This window comes from Festucalex cinctus, chromosome 8 (assembly GCF_051991245.1).
Source record: "Festucalex cinctus isolate MCC-2025b chromosome 8, RoL_Fcin_1.0, whole genome shotgun sequence".
Classification (NCBI taxonomy): domain Eukaryota; kingdom Metazoa; phylum Chordata; class Actinopteri; order Syngnathiformes; family Syngnathidae; genus Festucalex; species Festucalex cinctus.
The window spans coordinates 13402165-13419706 of NC_135418.1; the positions used below are offsets into that span (position 1 = coordinate 13402165).

General features: G+C 39.6%; 1 protein-coding gene across 1 annotated transcript; it reads left to right on the top strand.

Moving 5' to 3' along the window:
* The first annotated feature begins 710 nt into the window (after positions 1 to 710).
* On the top strand, positions 711 to 17538 carry ubap1 (ubiquitin associated protein 1). Its single transcript, XM_077529460.1, has 7 exons — positions 711 to 900; positions 8199 to 8247; positions 8342 to 8466; positions 10021 to 10833; positions 10915 to 11073; positions 14451 to 14552; positions 14647 to 17538. Exons 2-7 carry the CDS (start codon positions 8208 to 8210, stop codon positions 14785 to 14787), a joined length of 1380 nt encoding a protein of 459 aa, XP_077385586.1. The 5' UTR covers positions 711 to 900; positions 8199 to 8207; the 3' UTR covers positions 14788 to 17538.
* The last annotated feature ends 4 nt before the right edge of the window (positions 17539 to 17542 follow it).

Sequence of the window (17542 nt, forward strand, 5' to 3'; positions counted from 1 at the left end):
AGAAACTACCAGCTGCTGTCAATCATGATCAATAATAATAAGTTCACTGGGTATGGATGCAGTAGCAGAAGCTGAAGCAGGGATGGCCCAGACTTCTCTCTCCTCAGCCATTCGCTCAGCTCTTGCAGGGCAATCTCGAGACGTTCCCAGGCCATCTAGGAAACATAATCTACCAACGTTTCCTGGGTCTTCCAAGCGGCCACCTGCAGTGTGGAAGTGCCCAGAACAACTTGTAAGGAGGTGCCAAGAAAGCATCTAAACCAGATGATGTAGCCGCCTTTTAAAAATCTATTCCGTGTGCACCCTTTGGATGGATGGATAAATATTACAAGTTAAACATTTGAAGCACCAAATTAATATGACAGTCATACTCCTGATGGAAAACCTTTTTTTTTTTCAATGGAATGCAAAGCACAAGATGTATAAGTATATAAATAAATCAAAAATAGGCCAAAAATTGTGGAAAAACGGCCATAAATTTTTGAAACTTTTTCTTCTGGTTGAAGAATTGTGCTATACAAATTTGCTTTAGAAATTTCAGCCTTTTTGTTTTGAAAGATGAGTCTACATGTTATATGATCTCTTGACAAAGAAGCTGTAAACATAGGAGTGAACCAAACATAGATTATTTTTGTTATTCATACCGCTGACCAGATGACGGCGGAAATGAGCTCTCCACGAAAAAGACTTGGCCGAAGAAGAAATTCCTGACGTCATGCGAGTGAGTGACGTCAGACAGGAACCAGTGGAAGGGAGCCTGACAAATCAAGATGGCGTCCCTCGGCAGAAAAGGAAAGATATTTCAAAATATATAAAACATTTCTGACCATAATTCTAATTCAGTCAACATATTTAAAAGAATAAAGTCATATTTGTGAGAGCAAGTCGGGACAGATACAGGTGAGAGCAATCTTTGTTTAATCTGTTTCGTTTCGGGGCGGTGGCAACAGTGCAAGTCGGGCCACACAGTGGCTTTGGAGACTTCTCCCGAAAACGCAAGCCATTCAATGTGAAATTCTTCGCAACTTTTTTGATATCTTCGTCCCCACTATGATTTAATTCAGCAGCTGTGACTGCGTATTGGATGCTGATGTTGACGATTTTAGATTGCAGTGGTGAAATGTATGATAGCTTAGCCGGTTGCTAATCAATAAGTTCGGTGTTTCAGGTAGTTTATTTTTGCGAGTCACACTTGGCTCGAGAATAGTTTCACCTGCTAGAAAATAAGATGAATTGACAAAACAGTTGCTCAGTTTTTATATTGAATCAACAGCAGCATCCCTGCGCATCTATGGTGATAAAGTCGTTGAAAGCGCGTTTGTCACCTGTCTATAACTTGTCTTACCATGAATGTTGCATTTTAAACGAGAACATGATTGTGATGTTTTAGTGGTTACATAAAGACATTCCTAAGAACTTTTAACTCGCATGAGGATCTTCTATGACTGTTACGGTCAGTTGTAATCTTCTAGATCGAAGTCACGGCTTTGTGTTGTTTACACTGTGCATCAGAGATTTCAGAATGTGTTTTTGTGGTTGTTGTTTTTTTCTTAACGTGTTCTGGATAGTAACTGCAAACTACTGTAATTGTATCAAGTGTAGCTGCACTTTGGTAAACAATGGTTTCTCTGTTAATTAAGTCGGGCATTGTGGCGCAGCATGACCAAATAATGGATTACGTGAGGCTAATATTCAAAGCAGTGGAAAATGTGTGAAGCCTATTTGGGAGGGTGAGGAGTGAAATATGTGAATTTGAAGATGGAAACTTTCCATGTGAATTAATGAGAATAATAGAGGAATTTCAATTGACTGAATTGATGGTTAGTTCTTAATACGAAATTTAAATATCTGTATTTCATCATATTCTGACTAAATAATTTTATTAGTCTTTATATATATATATATATATATATATATATATATATATATATATATATATATATATATATATATATATATATATTATTTATTTATTTTATTTTTTTTATAGATTTTTTTTTTTTTACATTTAAACATTTTCTTGTTTTGTACCAAAAAATAAATGATTGTGCTACTGCACGTTGCACTCCAGCCTTAAGTTTTTGCCAACATAAATAAATAAATGAATAAAAATTATAAATATTAGAGATAGACCGATATGCCGATTATCGGTAGTCAAGGAGGCTGATAACCGATATTTGAAGCCGATATTCATTTGCAGTAAAAGTTAAAATGTTGGCACCAATTTTTTGAATAATGCAAACCCTAACCCCGGGTTTACACCGGTTGCGTGTGCGGTGCGGCTGCGGTGCGGTGCGTCTTGACTGCGTGCTCCGGACGTGTCAATTTTTTGGCCAATCCACACCGGCTCCGCACAGCTGCGGTCCGGCAGCTCCGTCGCCGACCACTTCCCGCCGTGTCTCGCGTGACCGCGCGCGATCATGTAGCATTAAAAACAACGACAAACACACAGAAAGTCTGTGCTCAACAGAGAAGCAGAAATAGAGGTGGACTTTTATTATTTTGTGGCTTTCTACCTCCAATATAAACCTCTCCTCGTTCATGTTCGCTGGTGTCTAAACCGTGAATGAGCACCTCGCACGTTAACTCCAGGTCCGTCTACGCCCACATCACGTTTTGCTAGCATGCTTGCGAAATAAGAGCTGGCGAGTGTTTTATCTTGAAAGGTAACCGGAAATTTATTTTGAAACTGCGTCGGTCTTCCTGTCCCGCTCGATGTATTTTGTGCTAGCTTGCCATTTGCCGGAGTCCTACCGCTGCGGCGTCCGGCAAAAATAGAAAATAGGCTATCCTTGCGGAAGGGCTGCGGCACGCCGCAGCTGAGACGCAGTCGACACGCAACGCACCCGCAAGCGGCGTAAACTGCACCGTTCGAATGAATGGAATCTAATTGCTTGCGTCGCCGGAACGCACCGCAACCGCATCCGGTGAAAACCCGGGTTAACCGTTCTTTACAATGGATTCTCACACTGCACTTTTCATTTTACATCCTTCCATCTGCAATAAGACGTTGGTGGGGGGGGGGGGGGTTAAATGTGGGCGCCAACGTTACATGACCTTTTATAGCATTTGGGATACTTGTAGTTTTATTATATAAATGTTATATTTTTATATTTTAAAGTAATGGGAGGAACTAGGGGTGTGAATTGCCTAGTACCTGACGATTCGATTCGTATCACGATTCACAGGTCACGATTCGATTCGATACCGGTTAATCCCGATACGAATTTATAAGTCGATTGTTGCGATTTTTTTTCATTCAAATTTAGAAAATACTAATCAGTAAGCTTGTAGAGTGTAAGATTTATATGAAAATGTATTATTTATTTATCTGAAATTTCAGTCTTATAGAGGTTGTAATCTGTTTCATGTTTGAACAGCATTAAAATAAAATATTAAAGCTTAATGTTCCGTTCATATAACATTCTTCCATGCTCAAGGTGTGAATCCTAACCCGAAGTCAGACGTTTTGTTGAATATTTTTCCATTAAAAATGGAAGTTTAAAAATCGATTCACACCCAAAAAAAAAAAAAAAAAAAAAAAAGGCAATGATGATAAGACGTTGAATCGGTAAGACTACCGAATGAACAATTCTGAGCTCTTAAAAAAATAAAAAATAAAAAAAATAATCGTTTTTTTTTTTTATTGAATCGATTCGAGAATCACGCGATGTAGTATCGCGATATATCGCCGAATCGATTTTTTTTTTTTTTACACCCCTTGGAGGAACCCTGTCATTCAAAATGTGCATCAACTGTGGCATTACTTATTACTACAGCAAAAAAAATTAAATAAATCCATGAGAAAAACTATTCATCCCTGAACACCATACAGTTCTTGTAGACCTTATACTCATTATGATTATTGTTATTGTTACCATATAGACCGTATTGATAAGCTTAGGATCTTAAATCTAGAACAGCAATATCATGCTACTCCTCTCTACAAGAGAACTGTCAAAAGACAGCTTCAGGATACAACACACTTCATCATGTAGTTTACTGCCACTTAGGATGTTCCAATTAACGCAGAAAATTGTAGAGTAAAATAACTTGGTTATAATAATAGTAAGAATAACTTGGTTAAACAGACATTGTTGCGGTGGACCGCTGCCAGTTTCTGCTGTTTAATGTGTTTTACACTTATAGACACGTGTGTATTTGGGCACACTATTCTCTCACTACTGTACTGTACTGTACTGTATCACTTAATGGCACAGGTTTACTTGTCTAAATAATAACTGGGCTACAACATTGCTAATTCACATTAACAAGCACTATCTTAGCTGTACACATGCATAGTTATTAACACACGTTATACAACACACCAAACATGAGCTCATTATTCAAAGTATGATGCACGTAACGAAATTACGTCACTGAACATTAATTGCAGCCGACTACGGCCGTAGATGTTACATATTAGTGGCATCCATTGAGAGGATAATGTCCCAACTGACGGCAGACATGACGTGAAAAGAGAGACAAAACGAGCAAATAAGCACACTATACTTTAGTGCACTTCTCTACTAATGCCTAACATACGAAAGAGAACACGTTCGTGTAGTTAAACAGTGTTTGAGACACTTAATTAGTTACGGAGCGGACTTTAACTCATTCACTGCCTTTGACAAGTATACTTGTCAATTGTATTTTTTAGAGCGGTGCTAAATGGGGGCGAATCTGAGCATGCTCCACTGTAAATATCAAACTTGGAAACAACTTTACTGATGCCCAACCACCGGTAGATGACATCATTGCCCCATTTTATAGGAAATAAACACAGTTTCAGAGTCCATGGGAGAAATGGCTGTATTTTGGCAAACCTACATTTTTCTGCTGTCAATTATAAAAGAACGGGACGGGACAAAAAGTAGGGAGTCTATTCTGTTATTTGGTAGATTCGGTTTATATATAATTATTGAATGTAATATCACGTGAGTATTGGAAATGTAAAAATTTTCTATAATGACTGGCAGTGAATGAGTTAATGAGGTGCACAACGAGCTGTCAATCAAATCGACGTTGAAGCTTAAGGCACACAATGGCAAACCAGTGCGACAAAAAAACACAATATAAAGTAACTAAACGCTATTTAGTAGGGGTGTGAATTGCCTAGTACCTGACGATTCGATTCGTATCACGATTCACAGGTCACGATTCGATTCGATACCGATTAATCCCGATACGAATTTATAAGTCGATTGTTGCGATTTTTTTTCATTCAAATTTAGAAAATGCTAATCAGTAAGCTTGTAGAGTGTAAGATTTATATGAAAATTAGGGGTGTGAATTGCCTACTACCTGACGATTCGATTCGTATCACGATTCACAGGTCACGATTCGATTCGATACCGATTAATCCCGATACGAATTTACAAGTCGATTGTTGCGATTTTTTTCCATTCAAATTTAGAAAATACTAATCAGTAAGCTTGTAGAGTGTAAGATTTATATGAAAATGTATTATTTATTTATCTGAAATTTCAGTCTTATAGAGGTTGTAATCTGTTTCATGTTTGAACAGCATTAAAATAAAATATTAAGGCTTAATGTTCCATTCATATAACATTCTTCCATGCTCACTCAAGTTGTGAATCCTAAAAAAAAAAAAAAAAAAAAAAAAAAAAAAAAAAAAAAAAAAAATCGATTCTGCCGATTATTGAATCGATTCGAGAATCGCGCGATGTAGTATCGCGATATATCGCCGAATCGATTTTTTTTAACACCCCTAATGAAAATGTATTATTTATTTATCTGAAATTTCAGTCTTATAGAGGTTGTAATCTGTTTCATGTTTGAACAGCATTAAAATAAAATATTAAGGCTTAATGTTCCGTTCATATAACATTCTTCCATGCTCAAGGTGTGAATCCTAACCCGAAGTCAGACATTTTGTTGAATATTTTTCCATTAAAAATGGAAGTTTAAAAATCGATTCACACACACACACAAAAAAAGAAAAGGCAATGATGATAAGACGTTGAATCGGTAAGACTACCGAATGAACAATTCTGAGCTCTTAAAAAAAATAAAAAAAAATAAAAAATAAATAAAATAAAAAAAATAGATTTTTTTTTAAATTGAATCGATTCGAGAATCGCGCGATGTAGTATCGCGATATATCGCCGAATCGATTTTTTTTAACACCCCTACTATTTAGTGTCACTGTGGCATCTAACTGCATAATCGCTGAACAACAAGTAGTGGACGTGACCCAGAATGCAATGTGTGCGTCATGAGAGGTAAATATAATGACATTACTCTACTCTTAACATGGAACTAGACAATTTAATAATGACAACTGTTAATATTTGGAACCTTTCTAACAAACATTATTTACTTAATTAAGTGAAAATGTGTGCGATTCCCTCCCCGAGTAGTTCAAGTAGCGAATTAGCTACTGGGTGTTAGCCTACATGCTAAGCTGAACACACTACTGTTAGCTAGCGGGATTCAATGCAAGGCAATGCAGCTTCATTCATATAGTGCATTTAATGCACAACATAATTCAATGTGTTTAGCTTATCATGGTGAAAAGTTCAGCGGAGTTTCGTCTCTTTTAACTTACCTTCGAAGCATGTGTCTCGCGTTGTGTCCGTGGGTGCGTGTGTGTGACCGGCTACTGTGATACACGGCTTACACTACTGATTGGTTCTGGCTCTTGCACGGCTAACCAATCAAATGCTGCTATGGGCGTTACGTTGCTGGAGTTGGACTCCATAACAGACAAAGACGCTCTGGGCTGCATTCGAAGCGAAAAGACGGAGTTTTAAATGGATCGCTTATATCGGCCGTCAGATTAATAAAACAGGCCGATACCGATATGTACCAATATGTCAAATATCGGCCCCGATTATCGGCCCGGCCGATTATCGGTCTATCTCTAATAAATATATATTACTATAAATTATGTTTGGCCCAAAATGAACTTAAATAATTATAGTTTTTCTATTTTTTTTTTATTGGTCTTAATATTTTTAAATGCTTAAACAATTTCTTGTTTTGTACCAAAAAATAAATAATCACTTGAATAATCGTGATTTCAGTTATTGCCAAAATAATCGTGATTATTATTTTTCAAATAATCGAGCAGCCCTAATTACAGCCCTGTCTGACTGACTGGTTCTTGATGAAAGCAAGTACCAAACCAAGCAAGGCAGGCCCTTAGGCAAGGGATGGAATCTGGCGGTCATGCCAGCATGTCGTTAACAAGGCTGAACAGTGACAATGAAGGTGATGAGGAAGTGGGCATGGAGGATGTTGATAAAGGCCAAGAAGATGCTTAAAGGTGTTTTGCGTAAAATTCAGAATCTAGGCTTAAGGAAGTTGCTTTTCTAAATGTATTTTGGTTGTTATGTAAAAGGGGGGGGAGGGGTAATTTTTAATTGCTTGAGTCTGGTGTATGAGTAATATTTAACTGTTCTAAAATAAATTCATTGATGTCAGACACGGTAACATTTGAAACTTGAAGCTGTACTTGTAATTCAAATCAAGCTGTTCAAAATGTCATACTTTTAAAGTGTATTCTTTTACGTTAGTGTTTGCTTATGACAGAACAAAATATTTGTTTTGAATATGATACCTTTGCATTAAAATCTCTGTTAATTCATCTATTCATCCTCAAAAAAATCCTGTAATGCCTCTGGAAAGTTTACCATTTGGAGTAATTCCGACATTCCCGAGGCGAACTTACCATGGGAATTTACTAGAAACATTATGAAAGTGCCACACAGTATTTTTGCTTTTTTCACTCTCACCTAATCAGTTCACAATACTGGAATTCCTGCTGTTACATAACTTATTTATGGAACTAATCACTGACCCCGGGTTTTCACTGGATGCTGTTGCGGTGCGGTTGCGGTGCGGTGCGTCTTGACTGCGTGCTCCGGACGGGTCAATTTTTTTGTCAATCCACACCGGCTCCGCACAGCTGCGGTCCGGCAGCTCCGTCGCCGCCCACTTCCCAACGTGTCTCGCGGGACCGGCAAAAATAGAAAATAGGCTATCCTTGCGGAAGGCTTGCGGCACGCCGCAGGCCTTCCGCAGTCGACACGCAACGCACCCGCAAGCGGTGTAAACTGCACCATTCGAATGAATGGAATCTAATTGCTTGCGTCGCCGGACCGCACCGCAACCGCACCGCAACCGCATCCAGTGAAAACCCGGGGTAAGATATGTGTGTCTTTTCACCCCAGGGTATCTAAATGGCTACAAGGAAGTCTGTATCGGATGCATACAACAATGGTAAGGATTTGTGTAACTCTTCATATTTGAGGACAAGTTAACATTTTAAATTCCAATGTCAATTATCTTATGCACATTTTATCTTTTCATGCAGGACCCATCAGCTACCTTGATGATGTTCCCTTCAAGCTCAATGAAAAGTTTCGCTGTCCTGCCAAGGTGGGGCTACCTGTTGGCTTTTGTCTCCCAGACTGCACGTCAATGTTGGTGGACACAGAGGTATATCATTTAAGCCGCTTTCAAACTACATCTCCTGTAAATTGGTGAAACTATAAAGCCAGAATTTACTCATCTGTCCTTTTCAGAAAGAACATGCTAAAGCAGGATTTTGTTATGTATGAAGAGTTATTTTACGCATCTATTGCTGATTCCAGGATTGAGTCATATCATTTCTGTTGACAAGTGTTGTCAACTCAAAAAGGCCATGAGAAATGTGTCTTGTGTTAAATTTCACATGATACGATTGTAAGGGGCTCGACACGGGGTAGGTGACAAGCGACAGCGAATTACGTATCGCGTCGCCAATGTACAGTCTCGATTCGGCATCAAGCAACTCTTGGATTACTGGCACTTTCATTGATATGGAATGTTTTCCTTGTTTTTTTTTGTTTTTTTTTCCCCTTGCAGACAAACGTGTTCTCTCCTAAAAATTAATTTGTCTTGTTCTCTCTGATGAGAGGTTAGACGTTTCCTTTATTTGTAACTTTTCGGCCACTGTTGCAATAACACGACAAAGCATTGCAAGAGAAGAGTCTGTGGTTTAATTTCAAGGAACTCATTACAATGTTTCAGATGATGGCTTTTTTTTTTTGGGCTTTGTTCAAGTTACTAATTTTCAATAACCAGGCAATACCCAGATTAGATTGATAATTGTGATTCACTCAATGAAGATCCCCACAGTATTAATCTGCTCCACTGTGATTTGCTCGGGAAAGGCGGGACATTCTGTACAATACTTTGAGCTGATTGTGATTGTACGATGTGGCCACTTGTGCACACCTCCCAAACTTGAGTTTTGACTAATCACGGCAACGGATCTGATATGCAAATTTTTCTGTGCAAACACACGCTCCTAATTGGTGGGCTGGTTTCATGCTTGTTCCTGGTTGGCTGCTTCTTCGAGCCACGCAGGGCAAGCTTAATCTCAGTGGCATATGCAAATTTCGCTGTGCGAACGCCTACTCCTGATTGGTGGGCTGTTTCCGCGGATGTTGGAGCCCTTTGTTTGTCTTGTCTGAATATGCAAATTCGGCTGTGTTCCTGATTGGTGGGTTGCTTTCATGCTCGTTCCTGGTTGTCTGCTTCCTTGAGCGTCAGTTTGAATGCTGTGTTGACAAACTTCAAAGGAAAAACTTCGGACCACACCATTAAACGTGTAAATTATCGGTTTTCTGGAAATCAAGTGAAAGGCTTTGACAGGTTAATTGAGCACTCTAGATTGACCCTCGGTGTGATTGTGAGTGTGAATGCGTGTTCGTCTGTGTGTGCACTGGATTGGCTGGCAACTAGTTGAGGGTGTACCCCGCCTACTGCCCGAAGCCAGCTGCGATAGGCTCCATCACCCCTGCGACCCTTGTGAGGAAAGTGGCTCAGAAAATGGATGGATGAATGGTTTTGGAAAAGTCATGAATTTTTTTTTTTTTTTTTTTTTTAAGTGTGCAAAGCCCAAATTAACACAATTTTACCACAATTGCAAGAAGTAATTGCTTGTGTTCCTTTTTTTTAACTCTCATATTTCCCACCATACATGTCATGTTTCTGTGATCACAACAGTATGACTTTTCTCTGGAGGAGCGAAGTGTTCGCTGGGGGTTGGAGCTGGCTGAGGCGCGAGCGGCAGAGGCACGAGTAGAAGAGGCCGCAGCCAAACAGGAAGCAGAAAATCAAGAAAGCCTGGCTCAGTCCGAAGACATCAATGGCGGTGGAGGGAAGAAACCCCCATCTGCCGTTGAAGACCAGGACCCGCCCCCACCAGCAATGAACCCAATCCTAGCAGGAATGAGCCATGATGCTATACTCACCCCCCTGCCTGCCCCAAGTTTTGGTCCGAGGAAAACCCAGCCTAGCACACCTCAGCTACATGGTCTCAACCTTGCTGACTTTGAGCGGGAAGAAGACCCATTTGACAAGCTCGAGCTTAAAACCTTGGATGATAAAGAGGAGCTTCGAAACATTCTCCAGAGCCAGCCACAACCTGCTTCCGCATCCCCTCCGGTTGGGTCCCAGCAAGGGCCAGCTTCACGTGGAAACACCCCATCTCCTCCCACCAACACCAGCCTTCCCGTGAAAGCAGGCTTTGCCCATAAACCCAACGGCTTGGTTGCCTTGATGGATATGGACAGAGTTGGGCAACATGGGAGATCAGGTATGGAAGTGGAGGATCGACCCTGCAACATCCGCTCACTGTCCTTTCCCAAACTTTCGGATTCCGGGGATCCCGAACCAGCAAGATTCAGCCCACGCTCTGCACCCATGCCTTCTCCCCGACGGAACCTACCAAATGGCAGCCCCCCGAACAAACCCAAGGCCCAAGTTATTGTTGCCCCTGAGCACCTCGGCTTCTCGAAGGGTGGTGGACCAAAACAGGTGAGCATGAGCTAACTGCTTATGGGTGAGTAATTTCATCACAGATTTCATTCTTGATATGCTTATCATACTGATTGGCAGGTAAACTCAGGGACAGGTTCGGCTGGCTTGCCATGTGGAGGAGCCTTGCTTAGCATGACCCCTGGAGAGCGCCAGTGTGTGGAAACCCTTGTGGGAATGGGTTATTCTTATGAGGGTGTTCTTCGGGCTATGCAGCGACAAGGGCAGAATGTAGAGCAGGTGGGACCCACCCGCCCAATCACCACTCACACAATTACGTCTCCCTTCACATTTATGTGCTCAAAATAGAAGTGATATTGTCTCTTGTTAAATGTGTCAATAATATACAAGTTGCACACGATATGTATGTTTGGTTACACTGGATGACATCTGAATTTGTATGTGTTAATATATAGCAAATTAGTGAAATAGAATTATTCTATTCTGTATTGGGATACTATTAAAGTCTTACTGCTGTGAAGGTCACATAACCTCCAGTGTAAATTGTTTTTCTCTTCTCACGTTTGTCAAACGTAGCCCTTGAATTGTGTCACACACACACAAAAAGCTGCAAAGGGCCGAACCAAAAATTGACAGTTGTTGCGCGCAGAATGGGCTCTTTGCATGTATCGCCTTGGTCTTTTCCGGAAAAAATCGAGTTAGTCTCCATGCTTTTTTTTTTAGTCTATCACGTACATTATATTGATAAGTTTTCCAAAACACCGATAAGCAAATTAGTCAAAGGCTTTATTGTGTGCCTCTTTTTACATCCACATTTATGGAGGTGTTAAGTTAATATTCTTCCTAAAGCATATATATCCCAGTGAATGTTCGGATGTTCATTTTTTGTCAGGGCTCATTCATGGTCACAAAAAGTCACAGATGTTGGCCAATAGTTTTAATGGACGCAAAGTTTTTCTTGTCACAAGGAAGTTTTGAACATGCGCAAATTTTTTTGGCAACAACAAAAAATGTTTGACCATTAAAACTGATGGCAGACGTCTTTGCGAGTCAAGACTGCGAGCTGAAAAAACTACCGCTACCTTTGCCTACACTTCTAAACCTTCGCCACTCAGTGGGATATGTACTGGCTTCATGTTATGGTTACATTCGATATAGTGTAGGTTAGTAACATGTCAATGAGTGATAGAAAATGTGTGGTAATGTATTAAAGGGACACTTAACTCATTGAGCCATTTTCAGCAGTAAAAAGTTTTGTCAAGAATTAATTTGATATTTTAATTATTTTTGTGTACAATTAATACCTTTTAAAACATTTTTTTCCACTTACTGTCGACTGGAAGCAGGTAACGACCAATCATGGCTCTGTTTGCTGACCAAGCCCTAAAAAACAGGTGAGCCATGATTGGGCGTTACCTACTCCCTCAGCACAGGTGATGTCATCTTAAGTCGACATGAAGTGGAAAAAGTAGTTTAACTCATTCACTCCCAGCTATTTTCACTGACGCAACCCCCTACTAGATTTTGACTGATTTGGCAAGGCCCACAGAATATTGTTCTATTGCTATAAAAACATGGAGCATACCAAAAGAAAGACTAGAATCTTTCGTCAAGAAAAGGTATTTAAAAAAAAAAAAAGTATATATGTTTGAGTTTTTCAACAATTAATATTAGAATATAGCTAAGTTTCATCATTATTCACATTCCTGGTGAAAACGGTGACAAAAAGAGCTTGTTGCAACATGGCCCTGCCTGATCTCTCATACTCTGCTACCACTTAATGGCCGTTTTATTAAATAACTATCACTGCTTTAAGCCACCTCTTCATGTCAGAACCTACGTCGAAGCCTTCCGTATGCTCTTGCATTTAAAAAAAAATGTATAAATACGTTTTTGGGATTGAAGGACAAAGTATTAAACGTATTTTCACATTTTGGGGTTTGAAAGAGTTAAAGGTATTTGTTGTTCATGAAAGATAATGAAGTTATCAAATTAATTCTAGACAAAATATTAACTTTGTACTGCTGATAATGGCTCGATGAGTCAGTATCCCTTTAATGTTACTATGAAGTTATTTAAGAAGAACTTATCTAACGTTATATTTTTTCTGTATTAAGTTGTTTTTATTGTGTCGACATTATTAGTGTCAAGTGAAGACAGATGGACAGGCAGTGGAAGTGACTGGGCTTTCTTCGGATCCAAGAAGAAGCTCAAAAAAGCTCACAGTGTAACTGTAGGGCTGCTTCTTTGTAGCTTTTCCCCATTTTGTTTTGTATTCCGGGTGGGCCGTAAGTTTTCACACACAGGTATGACTAAGGCGGGTATCGGGGAGGGGGCTGTTTACTTTATGAATACACTACTGTCGTAGTTCGCCAAAGCAGAAGAGGGTAAACGGTATTTTCAGCAACAGCTATGACGTCAGGGTGCTACTTGTGGAGAGCCCATTAAGGTACTGTAATACCCACACATTTGGCAAGGAGCATTATCTATTTAGCATGGATCTTGTAATGGAAAAAATGAATGTTTATTATGCTTAAATATTTGGGTTGCACCGACCACAATTCCGACCTGTCACTGATACCCAATCTTTTGAAAGTCTGACCTGCTGATCCTGATTATTTTTTTTCCCATAACAGCTGTTTTATTGTAAACCATTGAGCAATACAGGTGAAACAATGCAAACAGGTTGTTTTAACGCACGTGAATTCTCTCAAATACAAATGAAAATCTTATTAGTCATCTCACAGCAGAAGAGAACAGTGGCTGACTTTTTCAGACCTCTGCAGAGCGAGACGATCGTTTTTATTTTAAGGCATCGGTTGATCCCCCAAAAATCGATGGGTGCACCCCTATTAAAAATAATTTTCTCATACCGGTAAGTTACCTTCAAAATCCTTAATTCCCATGGAAAGTTTTCAGTTTGGTATATTTCCAAAATTCCCCAGTTTAAATTTCCATGAAAATGTACTGGAAAATTTCCACACTTTTGCGACTCTACATAAGAATGAATGACTAAATGTTTGACTTTTGACTAGTCTGTGGTATACTCCGCCTCTCACCCAAAGTCAGCTGGGCTTGGCTCCAGCTCATACGTGACCCTAATAAGGACGAGCAATGTGAGACTTGTTCGTTGGATGTTGTTGTTTTTTTTTTTTTTTGGTTGATATCTAAATTGTGCAACCGGATTTTGACTAAAGTTGTTCCACTGAAATCTGCCCGATAGTCATGTAAAAATGTCAGTGCCCTCCATAATTAATGACACCTGTGCTTAAGATGTGTTAAAAGCCTTAAAATGAAATCAATTTTTATTGCAGAATCATACTCTCATACTGAACGTGATAACTGTAGATATGGTTCACCAGATACGGAATTAAACCCATAGCCATCTCAGTCCTCAGACCTCAACCCCATTGAAAACCCATTTCTTTATGTGGGACTTTTTTTTCCCCTAATGAATACATGCACTTGAATTAAAGGTTGGATTTTACTCTTATTTCAAATATTGGCCCTGTATTAATTTAAAAATAATATATATTAGAGGCTAAAAGAACACATCATAATCAGGAATGCCATGAATTCTGGAGCCGGTGTAAAATTATTGAACTGCTGTCACATTCAATATATTTGTTAGAATGAACATGTACTCATTGTCCAAGGTACTGGATTATCTCTTTGTCCATGGACGGCTGTGTGAGCGGGGCTTCGATGCAAGTGCAGTGGAGGAATGTTTAGAGATGTACCAATGCTCAGAAGAAAAGGTTGGTATGTTTTAGTCAATGGGATGCTGAATTATCCGACGACAGTTTGTAATGTGAATCTTGATAAATGCTGTTTCTTCTCCCTTGCCCTCAGGCGTTGCAGTTTCTTGAGCTGATGTCGAGATTCGGTGAAATGGGATTTGAGCGGGACGCCATCAAGGAGGTGCTGCTGGTCCACAACAACGATCAAGACAAGGCGCTAGAGGAGCTGATGGCTCGGGCTGCTGCTAGCTGAGCAAAGCCAATGAAGCAAGCGCTGCAGGGCCTGCTTCCTGTTACCACCTCACACAGCCCCTTTTTTCCTGCCCCCAAACCCCCCTCACCCCCTCAATGAGAACATGCCCTGCAACATGTGCTTGCCTTGGCTGTGGATGGGACAACTCTGAAAGTTTCACTGCTAAACTGTATTGTGTCTCAAGCACCTTAAGTAAGACTGAGTGCCAAGAGTAACAATACTTCACAGCGGTGTTTCTTTCGTATAAACACTGAGGTTAGGTTCCAGGAACTGGTACTGCTAGGGTATTAAAGACTGGAGAAAGGAGGACCTAGAAGAATTGGGCTGCAGGCTTTATTGCCATTTATATTTGCTTCCACTTGGAAGTGTTGAGGTGACTGCGGGTCAGAATTGGGAGGAGGTTTAAACTCTTGAAACTGCTTAACAGCCAAGCTGCCAGCTTCCACTGCTCAGTGTTAACGTGTGGTGGAAAGTACAAGGGGCTTTCTTGAAATTGAAACAAGTACAAAAACAAAGGATGAAAGTCAAAAAGGTACAGTGACCAGACAGAGAAAGAACTGACTCAAGAAGTGCCCTCTCTGCTCCGGTTCACTGTAACTTTTCCCTGTTTGATTTTTCTTTATTTGGGCACTTTTCCGTGTCAGTTTCAGTGTTTTACATTATTTGATTTTTGATTTGCAGCATCAAGCATTCTTCATTGCAACCCAGAACATAATAAGTGCTACTACTGCTCCAGTCTGCACAAAGCAGCAAGAGATGGATGGTTTCTTCTATTGATTAAACAAAAAAATCTAAACCCCACTGGCATTTACATGTCACACTGCACACATGTTTTGTAATTGTCAAGTTATTTAAAATAGTACACTGATACTTTAATTTGAACGTGTAGCGTTTGATTTCATGTAAGCTGTGGAAACAAAAATGACACTTTTAACTTAGATTTGTTTGCATACTGGAAAAGCGTGGATGGGCGTTGGGGGATGTGTGTTGACAAATTTATTTTGCAGCCACATCAGCCACAGTGCAATAGAGTTGTTTAATGTAAGTGTTGACTGGTTTTCAAGTCTTGCTGGAAATTTGGATGGAACTCTGCAAGTTTTGATGTTGGTGGGTTTTCCGCATTCCATCATTCCATCCATCTAATCAAACATGACTTATGTTGGTTGACTTGTTCATATGTTTCGATTAATTTATTTAGATTTGTTGCCCACACTTAGAAGGAAGTGTATTGCGAGGTAGCAAGATACTAAAGATGTAAATAGAAAGCATCCACCCAACCCTAAAAAATGTCAGTATCAAAGAAAAACAATTGCTGTGATGTCTAACATCAAGTGAGGGACAAATCAGTACACTTGAAGTCAACCCAAAAGTGGTCTTTACAGTAATGTGTTGTATGCACCCCCACCAGTCTTAACACAACATTCTAATTAAGATTGACCTGGTGAAACATGTATTAAGCATCAAAATTCAACCATTTTTATCCATCTCGAGGCCATTTTGCCACTTGCTGTCAACTGAAAATGACATCACAGTTGCTCAGGCTAAGGTAGCAACCAATCACAGCTCACCTGTTTTAGTTGCGTGACGTTCACCCCCCCAAAGATGTAATTGGTTGTTTCCTGAGCAACTGTGATGTCATTTCCAGTCGACAGCAAGTGGCACAACAGCCGCCCCCTGAGATGGATAAAAATTAGTGGATTTTTCTGCTTTATTTCATATTCCAAAAGTTGAATTAGAATAAATTAGTGGGGCTGCTATCATTGTAAAGAAAATTTGGGTGTTGACTTACTGTTTAAGAAGTGAAAATATTTTACCCCCATTTATCAACAAACATTTGTTTTCAATTTCGATCCTCACATCGATCTTAAATTGTCATAGGGGAAGTCAACCCCAAACAATTTTTTTGACAATATGTTCTATGTAGCTCCACTAGTCAAAATACAGTATTCTGTTTAATATTGCGTTAGTGAGTTAAGCAGCAAAATCCAGCAGTTTTTAAAAACATTTTTTTTAATCAATATCAGAAGGCGACCGTTTTGCCAATTCTTGTCGAGTGAAAGTGACATCACAGTTGATCAGGTCTCAGGAAACAACCAATCACAGGTTAGCTTCAGAAAACAGGTGAGTTGTGATTGGCCGTTGCCTGAGCCCTGAGCAACTGTGATGTCATTTTCAGTCGACAGCAAGTGGCAACATGCCCGCCCCTTGAAATGGATTTAAAAAAAAAAAAAAAGGCTGGATTTTGCTGCATAACTCATATTTCACAAATCAGAATGTCATGTTTAGACAAGTGAGGTCACATGTTGTCAAATGTTTTAGGTTGACTTATTTAAATTCAAACTTGCATTTTTCTGTTTGGTTTAAACACATTGCTTAATTATTTTTGTTTGTTATTGTTGTAAGAACTAGACATGACAAAAATCAGTCTTGGGCCTAATTTCCTTACAGCAACTAAAGGTAAGCGGCCAATGGTATGCCATGAAATTGAGAGTCACAGGCACAATGTTGTGTCGTTTGGGATGAAGAGTCGGTTTTGGGGCCTTATCCATCAATGTCTCATGGCGTGTCATAGGCTCGAGTTTAAGGCTTTTTATCATCTAAAGTTTTGTGTTGGTTCTATTGTATCTGGAGACTTATCATAATAGGACATAAGGTGAATGACTTCCTGAACTGTGGGTTATTACAAATGTTCAGTTTCCTCTTCTGTGACTTGGAAGGTCCCAATGATTAAATACGCAAATTGTTTCAATAGTCT

What these genes read in the sequence shown, in the direction of transcription:
- ubap1 (XM_077529460.1), top strand. Translation starts at nt 8,208, where the DNA reads ATGGCTACAAGGAAGTCTGTATCGGATGCATACAACAATG. An exon ending in AGGGTGGTGGACCAAAACAG is followed by an intron (nt 10,834 to 10,914) that starts GTGAGCATGAGC and finishes ACTGATTGGCAG; the next exon opens with GTAAACTCAGGGACAGGTTC. An exon ending in ACCAATGCTCAGAAGAAAAG is followed by an intron (nt 14,553 to 14,646) that starts GTTGGTATGTTT and finishes CCTTGCCCTCAG; the next exon opens with GCGTTGCAGTTTCTTGAGCT.